At 58.2% G+C, this 19117-nt stretch overlaps 1 protein-coding gene across 11 annotated transcripts in view; it reads right to left on the bottom strand.

The window, feature by feature from the left end:
- Window positions 1-873: 873 nt before the first annotated feature.
- MYOCD (myocardin) overlaps window positions 874-19117 on the bottom strand; it is a 203364-nt gene continuing 185120 nt past the window's right edge. For 4 of the 11 annotated variants that reach the window (XM_085556516.1, XM_085556519.1, XM_085556525.1 and 1 more), the window contains 9 exons: window positions 17148-17309; window positions 12985-13190; window positions 10626-10751; window positions 9903-10156; window positions 9402-9555; window positions 7434-8369; window positions 5065-5178; window positions 4110-4167; window positions 874-3527 (listed from right to left, as the gene is read on the bottom strand). In XM_085556516.1, the coding sequence (XP_085412642.1) occupies window positions 2959-3527; window positions 4110-4167; window positions 5065-5178; window positions 7434-8369; window positions 9402-9555; window positions 9903-10156; window positions 10626-10751; window positions 12985-13190; window positions 17148-17309 (2579 nt within the window). In that variant the 3' untranslated portion in view covers window positions 874-2958. The remainder of the gene's footprint in view (window positions 3528-4109; window positions 4168-5064; window positions 5179-7433; window positions 8370-9401; window positions 9556-9902; window positions 10157-10625; window positions 10752-12984; window positions 13191-17147; window positions 17310-19117) is intronic. The other 7 variants (XM_085556523.1, XM_085556524.1, XM_085556517.1 and 4 more) reach the window with 6 other exon arrangements.

The raw sequence follows: 19117 nt of genomic DNA, 5'->3' as shown, positions 1-19117 counted from the left end.
CTAAGTTCACCTCCATTTACAATACCTTGGCACCTGAGGGGTGTTGTCCTTCAGAGCTGAGGCTCCCTGCACCACCCTCTGCTCTGTGCCTTTCACAGCAGGGAGGCTCAGCCTCCCCAGCAGCACGGGCAGGCTCTCCTCAGCAGGCAGACCGGGCAGGGGGCTGCTCCACTCCATGCTTGCTCCTGAAATACTCCTAGGCTGAGGCTGGTCTCATTCTCTGAGTAACCACGACCTGGCTCAGCCCAGGCTGTTTATCACAGCCTGGCTGCAGGGTGTGGGTTAGACACTGGAAGATGTTCATAGGAACTGGTTATTTCTTCATCGACATCTTTCCAGATGCACTTGAGCCATGTCTCAGGACCATTTCACCTTTAGCCCAAGGGCAGCCCCTTCTTGCACACAGGGAACCTTCTCTAATCAAAGGAAAGATGTGACAAATCTGGAAACAGACACTCGGGGCTGCTCTGGAGAAGGATCCGAGGTCCCCCAGGGTCCCATCCTGCTGTGCAGTGGGCAGTGGGAGGTTTGGCTGTGGCAGAGCTCTGCCTGTTCCCAGCACCCTGCAGCCACCAGCCCAGTGCTGACAAAGATACCGAGGGCAGGGAGTCAGCTCTGCCTTTAGGGGGACACAAGGAGAGGGGTCTGCAGGAAAACACAGCAAATCCAGAGCCAACAGAAGAAAAAGACAGGAAACTCTGGCTGGTGTGTTTAGAAAATTTCCAGGAGAAACTGCTGCCACGATTGAAATTCATCTGGCCTTGAAGGACCGTAGCTGTCCCAGGGCATGGAGCTGGTAGCAGGGGGTGGCAGCTGGGAGAGCTGTGGCTGTCCCAGTGGTGAAGTCAAACAGCAAACCATGAGCAGACAGAGTGGCAAGACAAGGGTTTTAATAATGAAGGTGTTGCTGGTAACATAGGTAAGGAAATGTGCTTGCTTACAGGTTTGAAGCTGACAGCATCCCTTTAAATAAGGAAATACATTTGTTGAGAGGAGAAAGTTACCTGAAAACTCTGTACAAGGCCTCAGTGGAGCAGCTAATACTACTCTGGGTCAAGTGCTCTGAATATTCTCCACAGACTGGCTTCAAAAAAATCTCTCACTTAGAAAAAGAAATTCTTTTAAAAAAATGCAACCTGTGATTGTCTATCCTAGCAGTGCCCTGTGACATTTGTACAATAGAAAAAAATGGTGCTTTAAATAGTGACTTGAAAGCTACTGCCACGTGCTTTATACAGCATGCAACAACACCAGGGACTGGGGACACTGCCCGGGCTGCAGAGCTGAATCCCACAGCTCCAGCATCCCTGGGGAAGAGCCACGGGAGCCACGGCCAGGCTGGACCTCCTCCCAGCAGCTTCATCTCCGTGTGCTGTCCTTCCAGTAACACAAATATTAAATACACTCAGTCTGTAAATAGTTTAACAATCTTTGTCAGCAACAATATTTACTTTGGCAAAACCAGAGTTGCGACGAACAGACGCGTCCATCGCAAAGTCTGCAGCAAGTTCTTTGGTGGAAGCCAAGAAGTGAAGCGAAGGCTCCTTCTTGCTAGAGCCTGAGGAAGAATATTGCACAGAGACTCCTAGGAGAAATGCTGGTGATTCCAAACGGGAGCATCACTGCGGGAGAGCTTCCTTCTCTGCCGGCTGCGGGAGAACGGGCTCCTCCAGGCTCGGTGATTCACAGCTGTTCTCCGTAGCCTTGCTCGGGGCTGAGGGAGCAGTGACGCTGGATAAACTCAGGGAGGAGGGGAAGACTGCTGGGGATGGAGGAGGGACGGGCAGGAGGATGGAGGAGAGGATGGCAGGAGCAGGCACTCACACAAAGCCTGGGCCACAGCAGGGCTCGCTCGGCTCTGCCCCACGAGCGGTCACTGAGTGTCCCTGCCCGGCTCCCCCTGCTCCCGGATCATGCAAGGGCTGGAGATCACCCTGAGCTGGCTGTGCAGAGAGCAGCCCCTCCAAAGCTGGCTGCTCCTTTCACACCACTTGCTCCTACCTTGGCCAAATCACATCACTCATGTCTTTGTGCGCACCGCGGACACGGCCGCTCCACTGGGGTGCCACGTCCCCCCCATTCCCTCACCTGCATCCCGGACATCTGCCTCCAGCGTCCAGAGCCCTCTGCTCCAAGGTCACAGGCTGCAGCCTGATTCGGCTCAGAGTGCAGCCAGGACAGCTCCCAGCTTTCAGCCCTCAGCACATGCCAAGGTGCCACTGTGAGCTCGGTGATCTCCACCTCTCATCCACCTGGAGCAGAGCTCTGCGGGGATGGGCAGGGCAGCTTTGGGCAGGAGGGAAGCAATGGACTGGCTGTCCACAGAAGGGTGCTTGGCACCTGGCTGGGCACAGCCCCCTGCTCTTCACCCTGGCATGGGCACGGCCAAGATGAGCCCAACAGGTCTGCCTGGAGGAGAGGAGAGGAGAGGAGAGGAGAGGAGAGGAGAGGAGAGGAGAGGAGAGGAGAGGAGAGGAGAGGAGAGGAGAGGAGAGGAGAGGAGAGGAGAGGAGAGGAGAGGAGAGGAGAGGAGAGGAGAGGAGAGGAGAGGAGAGGAGAACAGTGGGCTTCCCTCTCCATGATTTCCTGTTGCCACCCAGGTGAGGTCACCTCACCACAGTCTTGTCATGAGCTGCTCCAGATCTCAGAAGAGTGACTGCTAAGACTGGGAGGGGGGGATGGAAGATTAGAGGAAGAAAATGGAAGTTCTTGTCAATCAAAGGAAGTGTTGCTTCAGGCACTGGTGTCTTCTGTGGGGTTGTGTCAATGGAGGAAAACCGAAGTACCAGAGTTGTGCTGTCAGTTTTCAGTGACTGGAAATTCAAACAAGTTTATATGCTGGGAAAATGACTCCAGTTTGCCCTGGATAAGGCACGTTAGCCCTGCACGTTCCGTGGCAGGACAGGAGCACTGTGCTGCCTGCTGCAGGCCCACAGCACCCTGCCCCAGCAGGTCCCTTCACCACTGCTGCAGGTGCAGGTCCATGCTGGTGTTCAGGTTGAGGTCGGCAACATCCAGGAAATCGATGTTGAAGATGCTGGGGCCCGCGGGGGTGAGCGAGCTGAAGCCGCTGGCCGAGCTGGGGGGCGTGAGGTCCAGCCACTCCATTGTTTCCCACGGAGACTCGGTGAAACTCATCTGTAAAGCGGAGCCCTCGGCAGGGGAAGGGGACAGCTGGGTTTCCATGGGCGACAGGGGAGTCTGTAAAATCTCCTGGGAGTTGAGCAGTTCGTCCGCGGCCTTGCCGGAGAACCCCTCCATCATCCCCTCGAAGTGGGGCTCCTCGCCCCCCATCTTCAGCAGGGCCATCTCGCCCACCCTGCCCAGGGGGCTGTGGGCATTGAGCAGCACCTCCAGGTGGGCGTCGCTGCTGCCTGGGCAGTGCTCGAAGGGCAGCGGGGCCGAGGAGCCCGGCTCGAACGGGGCAGAGCCCTTGGGCACAGAGGCGCCCGAGCTCCCTGGAGACACCATGATCTGAGGGACCTTCTGCAGGCAGGACCGATCTTCCTTGGCGTTGGCTGGGATTTCTGCCAACAAATGAGAGGGATTTGAGGTGCCCTGGCGGTGCCCACCAGCACAGCCCTCCAGCTGAGCTCTTGGGCATCACCTGCTCCCCATTCAATCCCACTGGCACCGCCTGCCCACCCTCCCTGGGGGAAGCTCAGCACATTCCTGCTTTCTGACCTTGATCCCCGGGTTTGGACACAGTCCCCAGGCCACAAAGCCCTGGCAGCTGTCCCCAGGGGCCGGGAAGGGCCCAGGCAGCCCTTTGCACAGGGAGGGCAGCAGAAGTGCTCTGGGGAGATGGCACTGCGAATGGGGGGGACACTGGGGGCTCTGGTAGGGCTGTGCACAGGGCTCCTGCCCTGCTGTCCCCTCTCTCTGCACAGGACACAGCCCAGCCCAGACCACCCCACCGGGCTGGCACAGGCGGGAGCAGGCTCCAGGAGGGCCAACGTGCTTTTGGGCTCAGTCTCAGAGGGTGCTGGCACACAGGGAGCAGGGGAAGCTGTACTCGACCCAGGCAGTGCTGCTGGGGTGCACTGAGCCCCACAGAGCGATGCTGGCTGGAGGGGAAGCCCAGAGGGGAAGAGGGAAGCAGAGCATACCTCCACTCTCAATCAGCACGTCCAGGAGCTCGTCCATCTGCTGACTTCGTGTCATCTGCTGCAGCAAACGACAAGAGGAGAGGAGAGGCCATTAGCAGGACAGCCCTCCTGCCACAAGCCAGGTAGATGGCTCTAGACCCCAAAAAGGATGGCTCCAGACCCCACAAATGGCTTCTCCCCACACAGAAGAGAGGCCACACCAACACGGGGCTGGCAGTGGTGTTCAGGGACTGCAGGGATGTGGCACAATCACGGATGATCCAGGGGGAAAAGCACCCTTCCCTGCTGCCAACCCTCTGCTCTATGGCCACCACAGCCTGCCCTGTCCTGGCGCCCTCAGGACACAAAATTTTGGCCCCAGCACCTCACACTGGCACATGGCTGCCTGCCCTCCCTGCTCCCTGCACTGCCCAGCCTCCTTCCTCTCTCTGAGCAGAACCTGGAAGATCTCCTGCACGCTGGCACAAACCCATTTTCACCCTGCCAACAGCATCACTCCACTTTCCCCAAGGCACCAGCAGCCCCAGCAGCGAGGCTGCTCCCAGCTCTGATGGGAAGGAAGGTGTTCCCAGGTGAAGGAAGGAGCAGTGCTCCGGGTACGGCTCAGGGGGCAGATGGGGGAGCAGGATGAGCTGGAGACCTGGGAATGCTCAAGGGTCTGTCTGTGACACGGCACTGAGCACCCAAAGAGAGCACACTGGCACCCCAGGGGACTCGGGGGGTGTCAGGACCCCTGGGTGCACAGAGGACACTATCCAGCCCAGCAGGGTGTCCGACTCCTTTTGGCACCTAGGCAGCAGCTAACCCTTCAAAAAAGCCCATTGCTCCTGGAGACAGGCCTGTCCTGCCCAGAGACCCCAAAACGAGCTGCAGCTCCAGCAGCTGAGTCCCGCTGACTGCAGAAACACATCACGGGCAGCCCTAGCCCTGTAGAAAACACAAACCATGCAGTTACCTGCTTCACTGCATCCTCATAGGGTGGAGGCTGCTTTACCTCTGACAGGGCTGGGCTTGACTTACAAAAACTTGGGGATGAAATAGAAAACTTTTGGCCTGACTGCGCAGCCATCTGCATGGGGAAATACAGGGAAACGGAGTCAATGCATGGCGGGAGGCCCGGCTCGCTCATCCCTGCTGAGGCTGGCGTGGTGCCAGGGAAAAGGACAATTTTGTGGGTCAAACCAACTCCAAATGCCTGCCTTGGAGCAGGATGGAGGCAGGTGAACCAGCTCCTGGCCTAGCTCTGAGACCCAGGGCCAGGCTGGCCTCCTGTCAGTGCCAGGCACGGTGGCACAGGACAAGGGGATGGACAAGGGAAGGCAGAGGTGCTGCTGGTGGTCTGCTGGGCTTGGCCAGTGGTGAGGCACCTCCCCAGACACCCCAGCCCCTCTCCATCACCACCTGGCTGGGAGCATCTCCGAGCTCAGGCCAGGGGAGGTCACTCAGAAGAGGAAAATCTCTGCCCGTGCCAAACACCTGCACGTCTTTGCCAGCTTTTTGCCAGGTTCCCCTTCCAGGATGGATGGCATTTAAAGCACAGTGCCTGTCAGCTGCTGTCCCCGTCACCTCCAGGCCCTTGTGTGTCCTTTCCCACGGCCTGGCCATGGCCTTGTCCCACAAAAACCAGCACCAGGGGATTGTCCCTCCAGGTGGGTTGGATCCAGGAGAGGATCCAGGGCAGCAGTGAGGTCACTCTGCCCGGCCAGGCACATCCTGTCCACCTTTCTGTGGCAGGGACCTGGAAGGAACACTACCCCAGGCTCATGGGAACCAGCACCGCAGTGCTGAGCTCTTGCTGAAGAAGGACCCTCACCCCTGGAGTCCCTTGCAGGCAGCAGAGGGATGTGCAGGATGGCTGGTTTGGAGTTGGGATGAGCTGCAGGACACAATAGGACCATCCCCCTGCCCATGGGCACTGAAGAGCAGCTGGAGGTGCCCCTCTGGTGTCACTGCTCCCTCCTGAGCCTCACTGACCACTGCCCAGCTGCCCAGAGCAGCCCTGCTGCCTCCTGGATATCAGCTCACAGCACTGCCCCCCTGCCCCCAGAGCTGCTGCAGTGCCCAGCTCACCTGCACAGCCCCAGGGCTAGGGTCCCCACTCACCCAAACCAGCGTTGCCATCCCCCTCCCCACCCCTGCAGCCACCCCACTGCCCTCCATGCCCATTCCCCTGGCAGCTCTGTCTGCCCCTCCTCACCCTGAGCTGCTGCCCTTTCCCACCTCGCTGGCCATGCTGTGTGCCAACTGCCTGTGGCACCCACCCTGCTGTGCCCCTGTGCAGGGCTGCACCCCAATGCCTGCAATACCCCCCACACACCCAGCCTGCCCTGCCACACCCCTGTGTGCACACCTTGCACCCCTGTGCGTGGCACAGGCCACTGAAAGGTGCTGCTGCTGTCTGGGCAGCCCAGGGAGGGCACTGGGGTTGTGGGCAGCAGCACCTTGTGCTGTTTTGTGCAGCGTGTCCCCCTCCCCAAGTGTTTGTACCTGCCCAGGGGGCTGAGCGAGCAGTGGTGGCTGCTGAGGACAGCTCTGTGCTGGGCTGGTGGGGTGGCACAAGCTCTCTCTGACTGCAGACCTGAACTGCCAGCCCTGCTCCAGCTTCCTGAGAAAAGCCTTCCCCGGGGCAACTGCTCTCCTCCAACTCCGTGGTGGAAATGCCTCACACGCTGCTGGGAGCCACAATGGCTTGGCAGGGTGCTGGGAAGCCCTGCAGCCCTGCAGCAGGGTCTCCCAGGGGTGTAGGAACTGTGCCAGGGCTCTCCCAGGAGCTGAGGGATCCACACTGGTGCCTCCCTGCTGTGTACAGAGCTGTGCCAGGACTCCCCCAAGGGCAGAACAAGCTGTGCCAGGACTCCTCCTGAGGGGAGAGGCAGCTGGGTTTGGGCTCTTTTAGGGTAGAAGAAGCTGTGCCAGTTCTCCCCCAGGGAAGTGGGAGCTTGCCAGGACTCCTCCAGGGGCAGAGGGAACTGTGCCAGGGCTCCCCAGGGCAGAGGATGCTCTGCCAGGACTCTCCCTGCTCACGGGCATCTGAGCCAGTGCTCACTTAGGGGCAGAGAGGGCATTGCTGGGGTGCCCTGGGGAGGAGGGGAGCTGTGCCAGGGCTCCCCCAGGGCAGCAGAGCCGTGCCATGGCTCCAAGGGGCACGGCAGCTGCGCTCTGGCCCCTGCAGGGAACGGGCAGCACTGGCAGGGCTGCCCAGAAGAAACCCTGCCAAGGACGCTGCAGCGCATCAGCTTCCATCCCATTGCCCCTCTGGGGGACTCCCTGCCCCTCCAGCAGCCCCGGGAGCAGGGGAGAGGCTTCCCCCGGGCTGGCACTCACCGGGGCCGGGCGGAGGCAGCTGCCGGCCGGGGGGGACCCGCTGCGGGCCTCGGGGGACAGCGGCAGCAGGTAGTGGTGGCTGTTGGGGGACGGCGGCAGGCTGATGTGCTGGGGGCTCTTTGCAGCGCCCAGGGGAGAGTGCTGCGGGGAGCACTGCGGGCTCAGGAATGTCGAGGAGGTGATGGTGCTCTGCCCCGCGGGCTCCAGGCGGTGGCTGTTCACGATGTGGGGCACCTGCGGCACCCCACAGTTACTCAGCTTGTCCGAGCTGCCGGCCTGGCCTTTCAGGGCCATTTGTTTGGATGCAAACGGGCAGCTGGACACGGCGTTTTCTTGCTTGATGGGGACACCGAAGAAATGCTGCTGCTTCTCCTCGAGGCCGTTGCTTCTCTTTCGCTTCTGGAGCTGCATCCGCAGCTCTTCCACCTGCCTCTGCTCCTGCTGCAGCTTCCACGTCAGTTCATTGATGACCTTCTGCTTCTCCACCAGCATCTTGTCTTTCTCCGTGTCTATTCCTTCCAGTTCCAGCTGGATGCTGCCTCCGTTCATGCTGCTCATGAGGCTCTCCTCAGCGCTGCCATGAACCGGTGATGGCTGCAGACCAAACTGTGGAGAAGCCATGGGCCCGTCGTTGAAGGTGTCCGGCAAGGAGCCGCTCACAGAGAGCTCGGAGGAGGCGGGCGAGATGGGCGGGGTGGAGCTGGTGCTGCCGAAGTGATAGAAGCCGTTGGATAGCATGCCGGTGGAGGACTGGGACTGGTAGGTGGACAGGGTGCTTGTTGGGGTGACCGGGAAGGTGACGGTGGTGATCTCGCTGAAGCTGGGCCCCGTGCTGCTGCTGCACTCCTGGAAGGGCCGCAGCCGCTCCATCAGCGCCGTCTTGGTACCCGACACGGGCAGGCCTCGTATCCGGAGCTGCTGCCTCAGCTCCGACACCTGGAGGGAAAACCACTCTGCTCAGCCTCGGGGGCAGAGCCCTTCAGAAACACGGGGCTTTTAATAAGGAGTCTCAGGTCAGAGGCTTGCAGCTTCCAGCTTTAAAGCTCTGACCTCCCTGCCTCACCTGCAGTCACCACAGGCACCATGCACGGGCCTGACCGCTGCACATCCTGCAAAATCTCAGCCTTTCCTAATAGGAAAGTCTTCCTCCAAGAACTGTGATTCCTCTCCATGAACCAGCAATGGTCCTTGAGGCAGGGAAGCAACAGGATTCCCTTCCTAGCAGTGGATTTCTCCATGAGCAGAGGACATTAGCACAGACCAGGAGGCAGCTGACAGCTCAGAGGCTGTGACACCTTGGAGCCACATGCTCTATGCTCAAGCACATGATTCAGGCACCTGAGTTAGGGCAAATTCATCTGTTTCTACCTCGGGGCTGCCCCCAGGTCTCTGCTCCTGGAAGGATTTGGCCTTCCTCATGACTGAGGGTCCATTAGCAAAGTATTAAATAGTAGCTGATATGAGGGATTCTCCCCATGCCCTTTCTTGCCTACATGAGAGGGGCTGAAAACAGTGCATGTAGCTCGTGCAGAGAGCTGAGCTGGCCTGGCTGAGTCACTGAGAGGGGGCATGCTGCCTGACTGGCCTCTGGCTGGTCTGTCAGGGCATCCACAGTGTCAAAACCACACAGGGATGGAGCCACGAGCTGCAGGAGCAGCAGCTCAGATCATCCTTTAGCCTGACCCGCAGCGTCCCCAGGCTACACCCTTGGTTTGCTGACACACAGGCTGGAGCAGTGCTCCCCTCACCACCCGCAGAGCAGCAGAACTCCCCAGGGACCAAGCCCTGCCCAGGGTGCTGTGCTGAGCTCCTGAGGTTCCTCCTGAGGCTCAGAGCTCGGAGGTTCAGGGATGCTGGTCTCTGACACAGCCCCTCCCAGCCTGTGGCACTCCCCTGACACACTCACAGGCAGCACAGCACACTTAGGATGTGACGTTCTGCTCCTGCAGTGACAAAGTTTGCACTCACTTTGAGATCATCCAGGTTGGATGGCAGAGGGCCTGGCTTGATAGACGAGACACAGGTCTGGCCTGAAAAGGTGGTTTTCACTGGAGAAAGAGGGGTGTTGTTGCCAGAAGTTGATGAAGAATTTGAACTTTTGACCATTTGTTCATTTGATTGCCTGAAATAACAAAGAAGATTTGGGGTAACTTTCTGTTCCCCCAGGGTCTTTGTGCCCAGCAACCCATCCCTCTGCTCCCCTGGGTCTGCTGTCTCCTGTGTGGGACTTCAGGATGGCCAAGGAAAACCAGGCTGGGCTGTAGGGGATTGCTGCTGTCCCACCAGCGGGTCACAGGTGCCCTGGCCAGTATGCAAAGCCCAGAATGGTTTGGAATGAGTCTGTGCTGTTCCCAAGCTTTTCTATTTCAGTGTGTGCCTCTATCCCCTTGCTCTGGCACAAATGGATACAGAGGGGGAAGCCTGGAGAGAGACAGGACTAAGTCCTGCTGCTGGCACAGTGCCACTCACTTTAGCTGTCCTTGGTGCATCCCAGGATAGCTGAAGTGCTGCTGCTGCTGCTGCTGCTGCTGGCTGAGGATCTGGAGCTGCAGGAAGAGCTGCTGCTGCTGGAGCAGTCTGGCATATGCAGAATCCATGGGTGGAGGGGACTTCTCTGCTTTCTGGTCTGGGGGGATGTACTGGTGGTACTTGAGCTTCTTCACTTTGGGCTTGGTGTCTTTGGGCTTTTTGTGACGGTTCTTGCTGTCACTGGATGATTTGGACTGTTGGAAGGAAGGAAAGGGATCAGGTGTGAGAGGAGCTCCTGTCATCCCCATGGGACCTCAGAGGCCTGGAACAGAACCAAGGCAGCTCCTGCTGGCACTTGACACTCCAGCTGGATGTGGGGGGACTCCCTTGGCACTGCATCCCATCCCAGCTGTGCTGGAGAGCACATGAGATGGACAGTGACCCTCCCTGCCCAGAACATACTCCAGTGTGGCCTGGTGTCTCCTCCTGCTCCCAGCCCCAGGGGATGTTATCAGTGCAAGGTGCATTCACCTCTAGCAAGGTGTATTGCTGAATCTTGTACCATTATACAACTAATTAAATCAGGTTTTGACACAAGGTTGTCTGCCTGAATTATTCAAAGCCTTTCAGGCCAGACACCCAGAGCTTTCACACATTTGGGGTGCAGCAGTCCAGGTTTGGAGGCTGGCTCCTCTCCTGGCAGCCCGGAGGCAGGGGCATTACCTTCACGGCAGAGGGCAGGGGCAGCGTGGGGCTCTCCTGCCCCGCTGGCTGCTTGGGGCTCTGGCACTGCCCGCCCTGCCCCGGGGCAGCATCCGCAGCCTGCCCATCGGCACTGGGGGGCCGGTCCTGCAAGGGAGACGTGAGAGGGGCTGTGGGGCCGGACCCAGGGGCTGTCCAGCCTGCACAGGGGATCCTGGTACTCCGATTCCTCACCCCGTGTTGTTCCAAATCCCCACGGATGCTTCAGTGCCTCCCAGTCCCCTCATGTCTATCCCAGCCACACGCTCAGGCTATCCCAGTCCTTTCCCAGTCCTCTGCCTCCACAATCCTCCCTGGTTGTCCAGCCCTCCCAGTTTCACCTGAGAACCCTATTTTTGATCACAGCTGGCCCCTCATTATCCTCCAGACCAGCTGACCCATGGATGGCCACAATCCTTTTAGTCCTCCTCCACCCTATGCTGCCCCAGCTCTTCCCTTTCTCCCTCGTCCATCCCAGCCCCTCCAGTCTGCCTCAGTCCACTCCAGTTCCCTCATTACCCCCAGTCTTCCCATTCCCCCAGCCTCCACATTCCCCCAATTTCCCCCAGTTCCCAAATTTCCCCCAGCCTCTACATTCCCTCAATTCCCCCCAATTTCCCCCCAGTCCCTCCAACCTCCATATTCCCCCAATTTCCCCCAATTTCCCCCCAGTCCCTCCAACCTCCATATTCCCCCAGTTTCCCCCCAGTTCCCTGTTCCCCCAGCCTCCACATTCCCCCAGTTTCCTCCAGTTCCCCCAGCCCCCCAGTCCCCCCAGTCCCCCCAGTTTCCTCCAGTTCCTCCAGTTCCTCCAGTTCCCCCAGTCCCCCCAATTCCCCCAGTTTCCCCCAATTCCCCCAGTTCCCCCAGTTCCCCCAGTCTCCCCAGTTTCCCCCAGTCTCCCCAGTTTCCCCCAGTTCCCCCAGTTTCCCCCAGTCCCCCCAGTCCCCCCAGTTTCCCCCAGTCCCCCCAGTTCCCCCAGTTTCCCCCAGTTCCCCCAGTTTCCCCCAGTTCCCCCAGTTTCCCCCAGTTTCCCCCAGTTCCCCCAGTTCCCCCAGTCTCCCCAGTTTCCCCCAGTCCCCCCAGTTTCCCCCAGTTTCCCCCAGTTTCCCCCAGTCTCCCCAGTTTCCCCCGCTCCGCCCCGGCCCGGCGCTCCCCGGCTGCAGTTCCCGCGCTGGCCGGCAGGCGGCGCGCCGGCCCCGCTCAGCGCGGTCCGCCCGCGGGTCCCGGAACGCCACAAAATGCCACGGAATGTCACAAAATGTCACAGAATGTCACAGAATCACAGAATTACCCCGGCTGGAAACGACCTTTGAGACCACCGAGTCCGATCTGCCGCCTAACACCACCCTGTCAACTAAACCATGGCACTGAGTGCCACATCCCGGCTCTTCTTAAACACCTCCAGGGATGCTGACTCCAGCACCTCCCCGGGCAGCCCATTCCAATGCCCAGCCACTCTCTGAGTGAAAAATTCCTTCCTAATGTCCAACCTGAACCTCTCCTGGGCCAGCTTAAGGCTGTGTCCTCGTGTCCTGTCATTGTTCCCTGGGTGCAGAGCCCGACCCCACCTGGCTGCACCCTCCTGTCACGGAGCTGTAGGGAATGATGAGGTCTCCCCTGACCCTCCTCTTCTCCAGGATCAACAACCCCAGCTCCCTCAGCCGCTCCTCACAGGACTTGTGTTCCTGACCCCTCCCCAGCCTTGCTGCCTTTCTCTGGACATGCTCCAGCCCCTCCGCATCCTCCCTAAATTGCGGTCCCAGAACTGGACACGGCACTCGAGGTGCTGCCCAGCCAGTGCCGAGCACAGGGCAGGAATCTGCTCCTCAGCCCGGGACCCCGCGTGTCCTTCGTGTGCTCCGTGCCCCGTGCCGCACGGGTGTCCCGTGTGTCCCTCGTGTGCTCCGTGCCCCGTGCCGCACGGGTGTCCCGCGTGCCCCCGCTCCGTGCCCCGTGCCGCACGGGTGTCCCGTGTCCCTCGTGTGCTCCGTGCCCCGTGCCGCACGGGTGTCCCGTGTGTCCCTCGTGTGCTCGATGCCCTGTGCCGCACGGGTGTCCTGTGTGTCCCCGCTCCGTACCCCGTGCCGCACGGGTGTCCCGTGTCCCTCGTGTGCCCCGTGCCGCACGGGTGTCCCGTGTCCCTCGTGTGCCCCGTGCCGCACGGATGTCCCGTGTGTCCCCGCTCCGTGCCCTGTGCCGCACGGGTGTCCCGTGTCCCTCGTGTGCTCCGTGCCCCGTGCCGCACGGGTGTCCCGTGTGTCCGCGCTCCGTGCCCCGTGCCGCACGGGTGTCCCGTGTCCCCCCGCCTGTCCCCGGCCCCAGGACGTGCCGTCCTTACCTGGGGAGCCCCGGCAGGGCCGGCGGGGGGCGGCTCGGGCGCCTTGGAGGCGGGGGGCGGCTCGGCGGGCCCCGGGGAGCCGCGGCTGCGGGGCCGCTCCGGGGACAGCCCGTCGTTGCTGCTGTCCTCCTCGAAGGCGAAGGCGTCGCTCTGCCGGGGAAAGCCGCCCTGGGTGCCTGCGGGGGCAGAGGGGCGATGCTCAGAGCCTGCGGGGAGCGATGGGGGCGCGGGGTGAGCCCGCGGGCACCGCGGCCGCGCCCACCGCCCCCTCCCCGGCACACGGGTGGGTGCCCGGGGGGCTCGGCCGCCTCCGGGCTGCCCCGCGGCTGGGGGAGAGCAGGGCGGCCGAGCCATGGACAGGGAGAGAGGAGGGGTCTGAGGAGCTGGGACCGTGGCCCTTTTCTTTGGGACAGCGAGACAGGAGGGCTTGGAGAAATGGGCACCATGTTCCTTGGGACAGGGAGACAGGAGGGCTTGGAGAAATGGGGAACATGGCCCTTTTCCTTGGGACAGGGAGACAGGAGGGCTTGGAGAAACAGGGAATATGGCCCTTTTCCTTGGGAAAGGGAGAGAGGAGGGCTTGGAGAAATGGGCACCATGTTCCTTGTTCCTTGGGACAGGGAGAGAGGAGAGCTTGGAGAAATGGAGTCCATGTTCCTTGGGACAGGGAGAGAGAAGAAGTTTGAGGAGCCGGGACCATGGCCCTTTTCCTTGGGACAGGGAGAGAGACAGGAGGGCTTGGAGGAGCCCTGCCCACCAGCACAGCAGGGCTGGTGCAGACAGGTGGGACTGGTGCAGGAGGGGCTCTGCCATCCTGCCCCTCCACTGGGCTGGGATGGGACAGGGGCACGGATCACCCTCCCTGAGCTGAGCACCCCGGCTGAACACCCACAGCACGCATGGGACTCTCCCCAGCACAAGGAGTGAGGTTGAAATCAGCTCAGAATGTGATCCATCTCTCACAGCACAAGAGCCAGCAAGAGTGGATGTGGCTGCAGGTGCACAGAGGCTCCCACGTGCCGTGTCTGTGCACAGGTTTCACCCACAGGACACGCTTCAAACCACTTCTGCTGCCTGCCCAGCAGCCCCAGGCCATGCTGCCTGCACAGCTCCTGCACTGTTATCTGCTAGTCAGATGGGCAAGGGCTCTTGACCCCGAGGTTTGATGATAAATAAAGTGCTGAGAAAAAATGTCTCATGTGAGCCTCAGGAGAGCTGCAGGTGGGGGCAGAGGAAGGAGCAGCGTGGCCACACTCGTAATCTCCTCGTGCTCATGTCTGGCATTTGTCAGACAGCTTGGCACACTGATAGTGAGGTGACAAATGGGGAAATAGGAAGGGCCTGGGGACAAACTTCCACCTGTCCCTGCTGCTGGTCTAGCAATGTGCACCTTCTCAATGACACGCACCTCCTGCTCTGACCCCTGCCCCTATCTGAGAGATAAGGGTTATCTCCACTCCCTGTGGCTGCTGGTGCCAGGGTGGGCGAGGACAGAGCCCTGGCTCCCTGCCTGAGCTGCTGCCCAGACATGGGCTGGGGAAATGAGATCAGCTGTGCTCAGCTTGCTGTCCCTGGAAAGAGGGTCTGTGTCCTCTCCATCCTCTCCATCAGAGGCAGCACCCAGGCAGGTCCCTGAGGAGCTGCAGCATTGCATGGGCCACCTGGGCTGCATGGGAGCTGCTGCCACACTTGCAGGCCAGCGTGGACATCCCCTCTTGGGAAAAATGACTCCAAGCAAGGAGGACTTGCGGATCTGCAGGGCTCCTGCTGCGCTGGCAGGCGAGCGTGTGTTGGGAAGTGGTGCCAAAGCTGGGAGCACGAGGGACCTTCAGGACACAGCGACAGCCCAGAGCATGGCAGGAATGTGCTGCATCCTGCTGCTTGATACCGCAGGGCTGTGCCAATGGGGAATGCTTCCCTTATCTGTCCTGCTCTCACCCAGCCCCTCCTGAGCGTATTGTTTCTCCATCCCGTGTCCCTGCTGTAATCTCAGGCAGGATGGTGTTTGCTCCGGGCCGTTTCTAATGCACTGGGTATTGTCCTCTTGAGCGCATTGGACAAAGTGATGACAAGGACCTGGTAAAAAAAGTTCCTTGTATCACTGCTCAGCTATGCAGGGCACTGGCGGCCTCCTGTCACTGGGACGTTTGGGCTTTCGGTTGGGGTCTGGCACTTTCTGCTCACCCTGCCGGAGGTGATTAGAGGAACACGTCAGCTGAACTTTCCACTGTATAAACAGTTGAGATTCCAAGGTTAAAGTAAAATGATTTTAAACCCTGTCATCTTTCTGGTATTGCAAAAACAAAAGGCTTAACGTTCAGAAGTGCCAGTACTCATCTCTGCTCTGTGTTCTGCTCTTTGCACCGAACTGTGAGTGCCACAAGGTGCCTCTGACAGCAAAAAATGAGCTTGAGGATCCTTCAGCTTGAGGCTTTCTTCTGCAGAAACCTGAGGGCTGGGATGGTGTTCCTCTCTTCTTCTCATACCACTCCATGGTACCCTATGTTGGATCCTAATGTCCTGCATGTTTCACCCTAAATGGGATGAAACTGGCTTAAAAGGACACGTTTTTCCCCAGCAATATGATAGAATTGTGAAAGAGAGAAATTTAAAACTGAACAAATAATTTTAAAGCCGGACTTTTTGTTTTTAACAGTTTGGTCTCATAAATCTCTGTTTACCACGAGCTCCTGACAAGGCAGCTGGAGAGATGCTCTATTCAAGACTCAAGCTGATTTCCCAGTTACCAAACCTCAGCTTCGGGGGATAAAGTCATGCTCACACTGCCTCAAATGTTTATAAAGGGGGGGATTTTTGGAAACACTTTTTTCCCCCACTGTTCTATCCTTTAGTAAGTGGCTGGGGAGATTTTACTTGAACTCTCCTTAAAAATTCCTCTTCAGGCAGACTCCTGGAACATTTCACCTTCAAAGAGGAGAGCTGCAACACGCTGGGAATGGAGCAGCTCCAGGGCCAGGCTGGAGAAGCTGCTGGCCATACACAGCCTGCATTTCACAGCCCCCAAACCAAGAGCAGGAATAGCTGTGGGGCAGGACAGAGCCGTATCTGAGCCTGGAATATTTCATGTCATTTAAGATGGTTTCTGAGATGAAATGAAAATCAAAGTACTTCCTGTTTCCACTCTCATTTTTGGCATTTTTCCTCTCACTCCAAGAGCCTTTCTGCCCCAAAAACCTGCCATTGTCCCCAGCCTGCTCTGAGCTCCAGAACAGACCCTTCAAATGGGATTATGATCCCAATGGAAATGATCCCATTAACTGAGGAACTGTGAGCAACAGAACAAGCAGCTTCCAGGGGCAGAGCAGCTCTCTGTGCCTCACTGGAGACCTGAGTGCCAGCTTGGACATGTGGGGACAGCCCCAGACTTCAAAAATCCAGGTTGCTGTCCTGTCACTGCAGGACCCTGCTGGCTTTCCTGCTCCTTTCTCTGCTTTTGGATCTCCCTGTCCTGGCACTGGGCCCTGGTGAAATTTGAGTCACCTTTCTGCCACACCAGCTTCCCTGCAGCAGCGTGGGGGAAGTAATTGTGGATGATTCTTCCTCCCTCCTCTGGTGGGAGGAGGTGATGGAGGAAACCCAAACTTAGGTATACAGCAAGGGGTGGGTCCTGGCTGGTAGGGGTGTGCCCTGTTTGGGGGTGCAGGCTCCTGCTCATATTCTCCAGCAATTTAGCACCCCAAGGATGCTCCACACCCCAGGGGTGCAGCATCCCGCTCTGCTGGGTCCTTCATCCCACCAGCAGCAGTGGTAAAAAATAAAAGAGAACCCTCAGCCCTCCTGAACTGGGGCCACTCCACCCCCGTGTGATGTGAGAGCTTGGCAGGGCAGGAGTGGGAGGATGTGGGCTGGTCTCACAGCCAGCCCTGGGCACTCAGGTTCTCTCCCATGTCCTCTCTCCAACAGCATCACTTCTGTGCTCAAAGCCTTGGGGAGGGAAGGGGTGTGAGAAGGGAGGTAATTTCTGGGGGAATGTGGCTGAGCACTGGTGCACGTTTCAGTGTCACTGCTCTAAGATGAGAGCGCTGTGCTGGATGGGGTTGGTTACTTAAATAATGAGATGGAAGCAATAAGAGCAGCTCTTACACTCAGGCTGGTTCACTGTGGCCCCTGCACACACACAGCACACACGTTCACTGCCACACCTTTTATGGCCTCTTTCACAGCCGAGTCCACAGGAATAATATTCTTCTCCACCAGCTCCAAAGGGCCCGGCCTGAGCGCGATCTTTTCGTTGAGGTCATCGGCCAGTCGGGCTCTTTTCAGCTTCATTTGCGTGGACTGAATGGACCCCTCTGCAGCTGAGTCTAAAAGGCCAAAGAGAAGCATCAGGACCAGGGGCTCCTGTGGGCACAGCACTCGGTGACAATGTCACAGCACCCCTCTGGGGGCTGTGGGCAATCCTGAGTGTATAATACACATTCATTATGCTAATTTCATATTATACTCACAGTTAGTTACACTTATACTTAGTTTTTGTTAAAAGTACAAAAAAGAACTCCTGAGTCACTCTGCCCTATCTATTTTAAAGTCTAAAGAGTCTTTTTTATTTTTTATCTTTTAGTATAAAAATTTGCATTCTTTCTTTTTAGCTATATTATTTTGCTAAAGCTACAGTCACTAAACTAAACAACATATTTAGCAAGCTTAAAGTAGCACATTTTACCTAAATCTAAATAGATTTCTACCCTATTAAATTTTCACTCTGTCTCCCTCAGCACAGCAGGATCTGCTCTGCTAGGCTGGGTGGGCTGCTGTGACTTGGGACATGGGTTATTCTCTGAGCTCAGGTCCAGCTTCTCCATGCCCAAACAAGAGCCTCTCTCTACCACCCTGGGCTTGCAAGCCCAGCCTACAGCCAGACATGCTCTGCAAGGCCCAGGAGTGATCTGGGATGGGAATTTCATGAGCAAGTTCAAAGCTGCCACTAGGAAGGGCCAAAGGGCTCCAGCTCCTGCCTGCCAGGAGCACATTGGCCCCTTGTGGGCTGGTGCAGATGGGAAACAGCTGGAGAACAGAACCAGTGGCAGTGCTTGACAGCTGGAGTAAATGGCTTACACTGGAATTCAAAATGCTGTAGACTTTTGGAGGTGACAAAATTACTGTGCTTCAGGCCTCCAGGGAAAAAAACGAGCTGGGGAGGAGCAGAGAAGAGGCAGGTAGATCTGGAAGCTGCAGCCCTAGCAAAGCCAGCTGAGAAAACCCCACTTGTTAAAGGGTGACAGAAGAATAGCAACTTAAACGGAAAGATTTCCTGAACAAAGCTCCTCTCCTGGACCAGGTGTGAGCAGTGAGGGAGTGGGATTCTAAACCAGAGTGTTTCTAAACCCTTGAGGGTCTAAAGTAAGAGCAGCTGTGTGTGGGTTGTTCTTTCTTCAAAGCCTGGACACCCTCTGTAGGGAACACGAGTTACAAGGCTTGACACCATGGAGATTCTCTACAGGAGGCCAGGAGAGCTGGTCCAGGGCCATTCAGATTACACAGAGCAGTGAACACAAACTCCTCGAGATGAACTCTAACAGAAGGGAGGCCTGTAAGGCACTTGGATGATGCAAACTGGGTCACCTGGCCAGTTCCAATCACCTCTAGGTCCAGTTGTGAACAAAATGGATTTGTGAGTCAAACCCACAACATGGATATGCCAAGACACAGCTCTGCAGTGCAGAGCAGGATGGGCAGAGGTGTGAGCTGCAGGCTGTGGGGCAGCCCATGCCCCTTGCTGATGCACAGCCAGGCACCCTCTGCTCTCTGCAGCCTCTCTGCCCTGGCTGGCTCTGTCCCTGTCCATGCCTCCACGTCTGGAGCCATCCCCCAGCTCCAGTCCACATTGCTTCTATTATTTAACCTAAGGGAAGGACTCCATGTCTTCAGCAAGCAATGGTGCTAGCTTATTTTGGGATGGAAACCCAGGGAAAAAGCAAGGCAGCAACACTGATCCTGCACAAGACCCAGGCTCAGCCCTCCTGCCTGCCAGAGGGAAAAAGAAATACAGATTGCATCCATGCTGAGAGCAGAGGGCAGCATTCACAGCTGCCAGAGAGTGATCTGCTCCTTCCAGACAAGTGACAGGACTCAAGGAGGGAGGGAGGCTGCACATCCTCTCTGTCTCTAAGGA

This window comes from Lonchura striata, chromosome 18 (assembly GCF_050655825.1).
Source record: "Lonchura striata isolate lonStrDom1 chromosome 18, ASM5065582v1, whole genome shotgun sequence".
Taxonomy (NCBI): domain Eukaryota; kingdom Metazoa; phylum Chordata; class Aves; order Passeriformes; family Estrildidae; genus Lonchura; species Lonchura striata.
The sequence above is the reverse complement of the archived record's forward strand: the minus strand, read 5'-3'. Positions and strand labels throughout refer to the sequence as shown.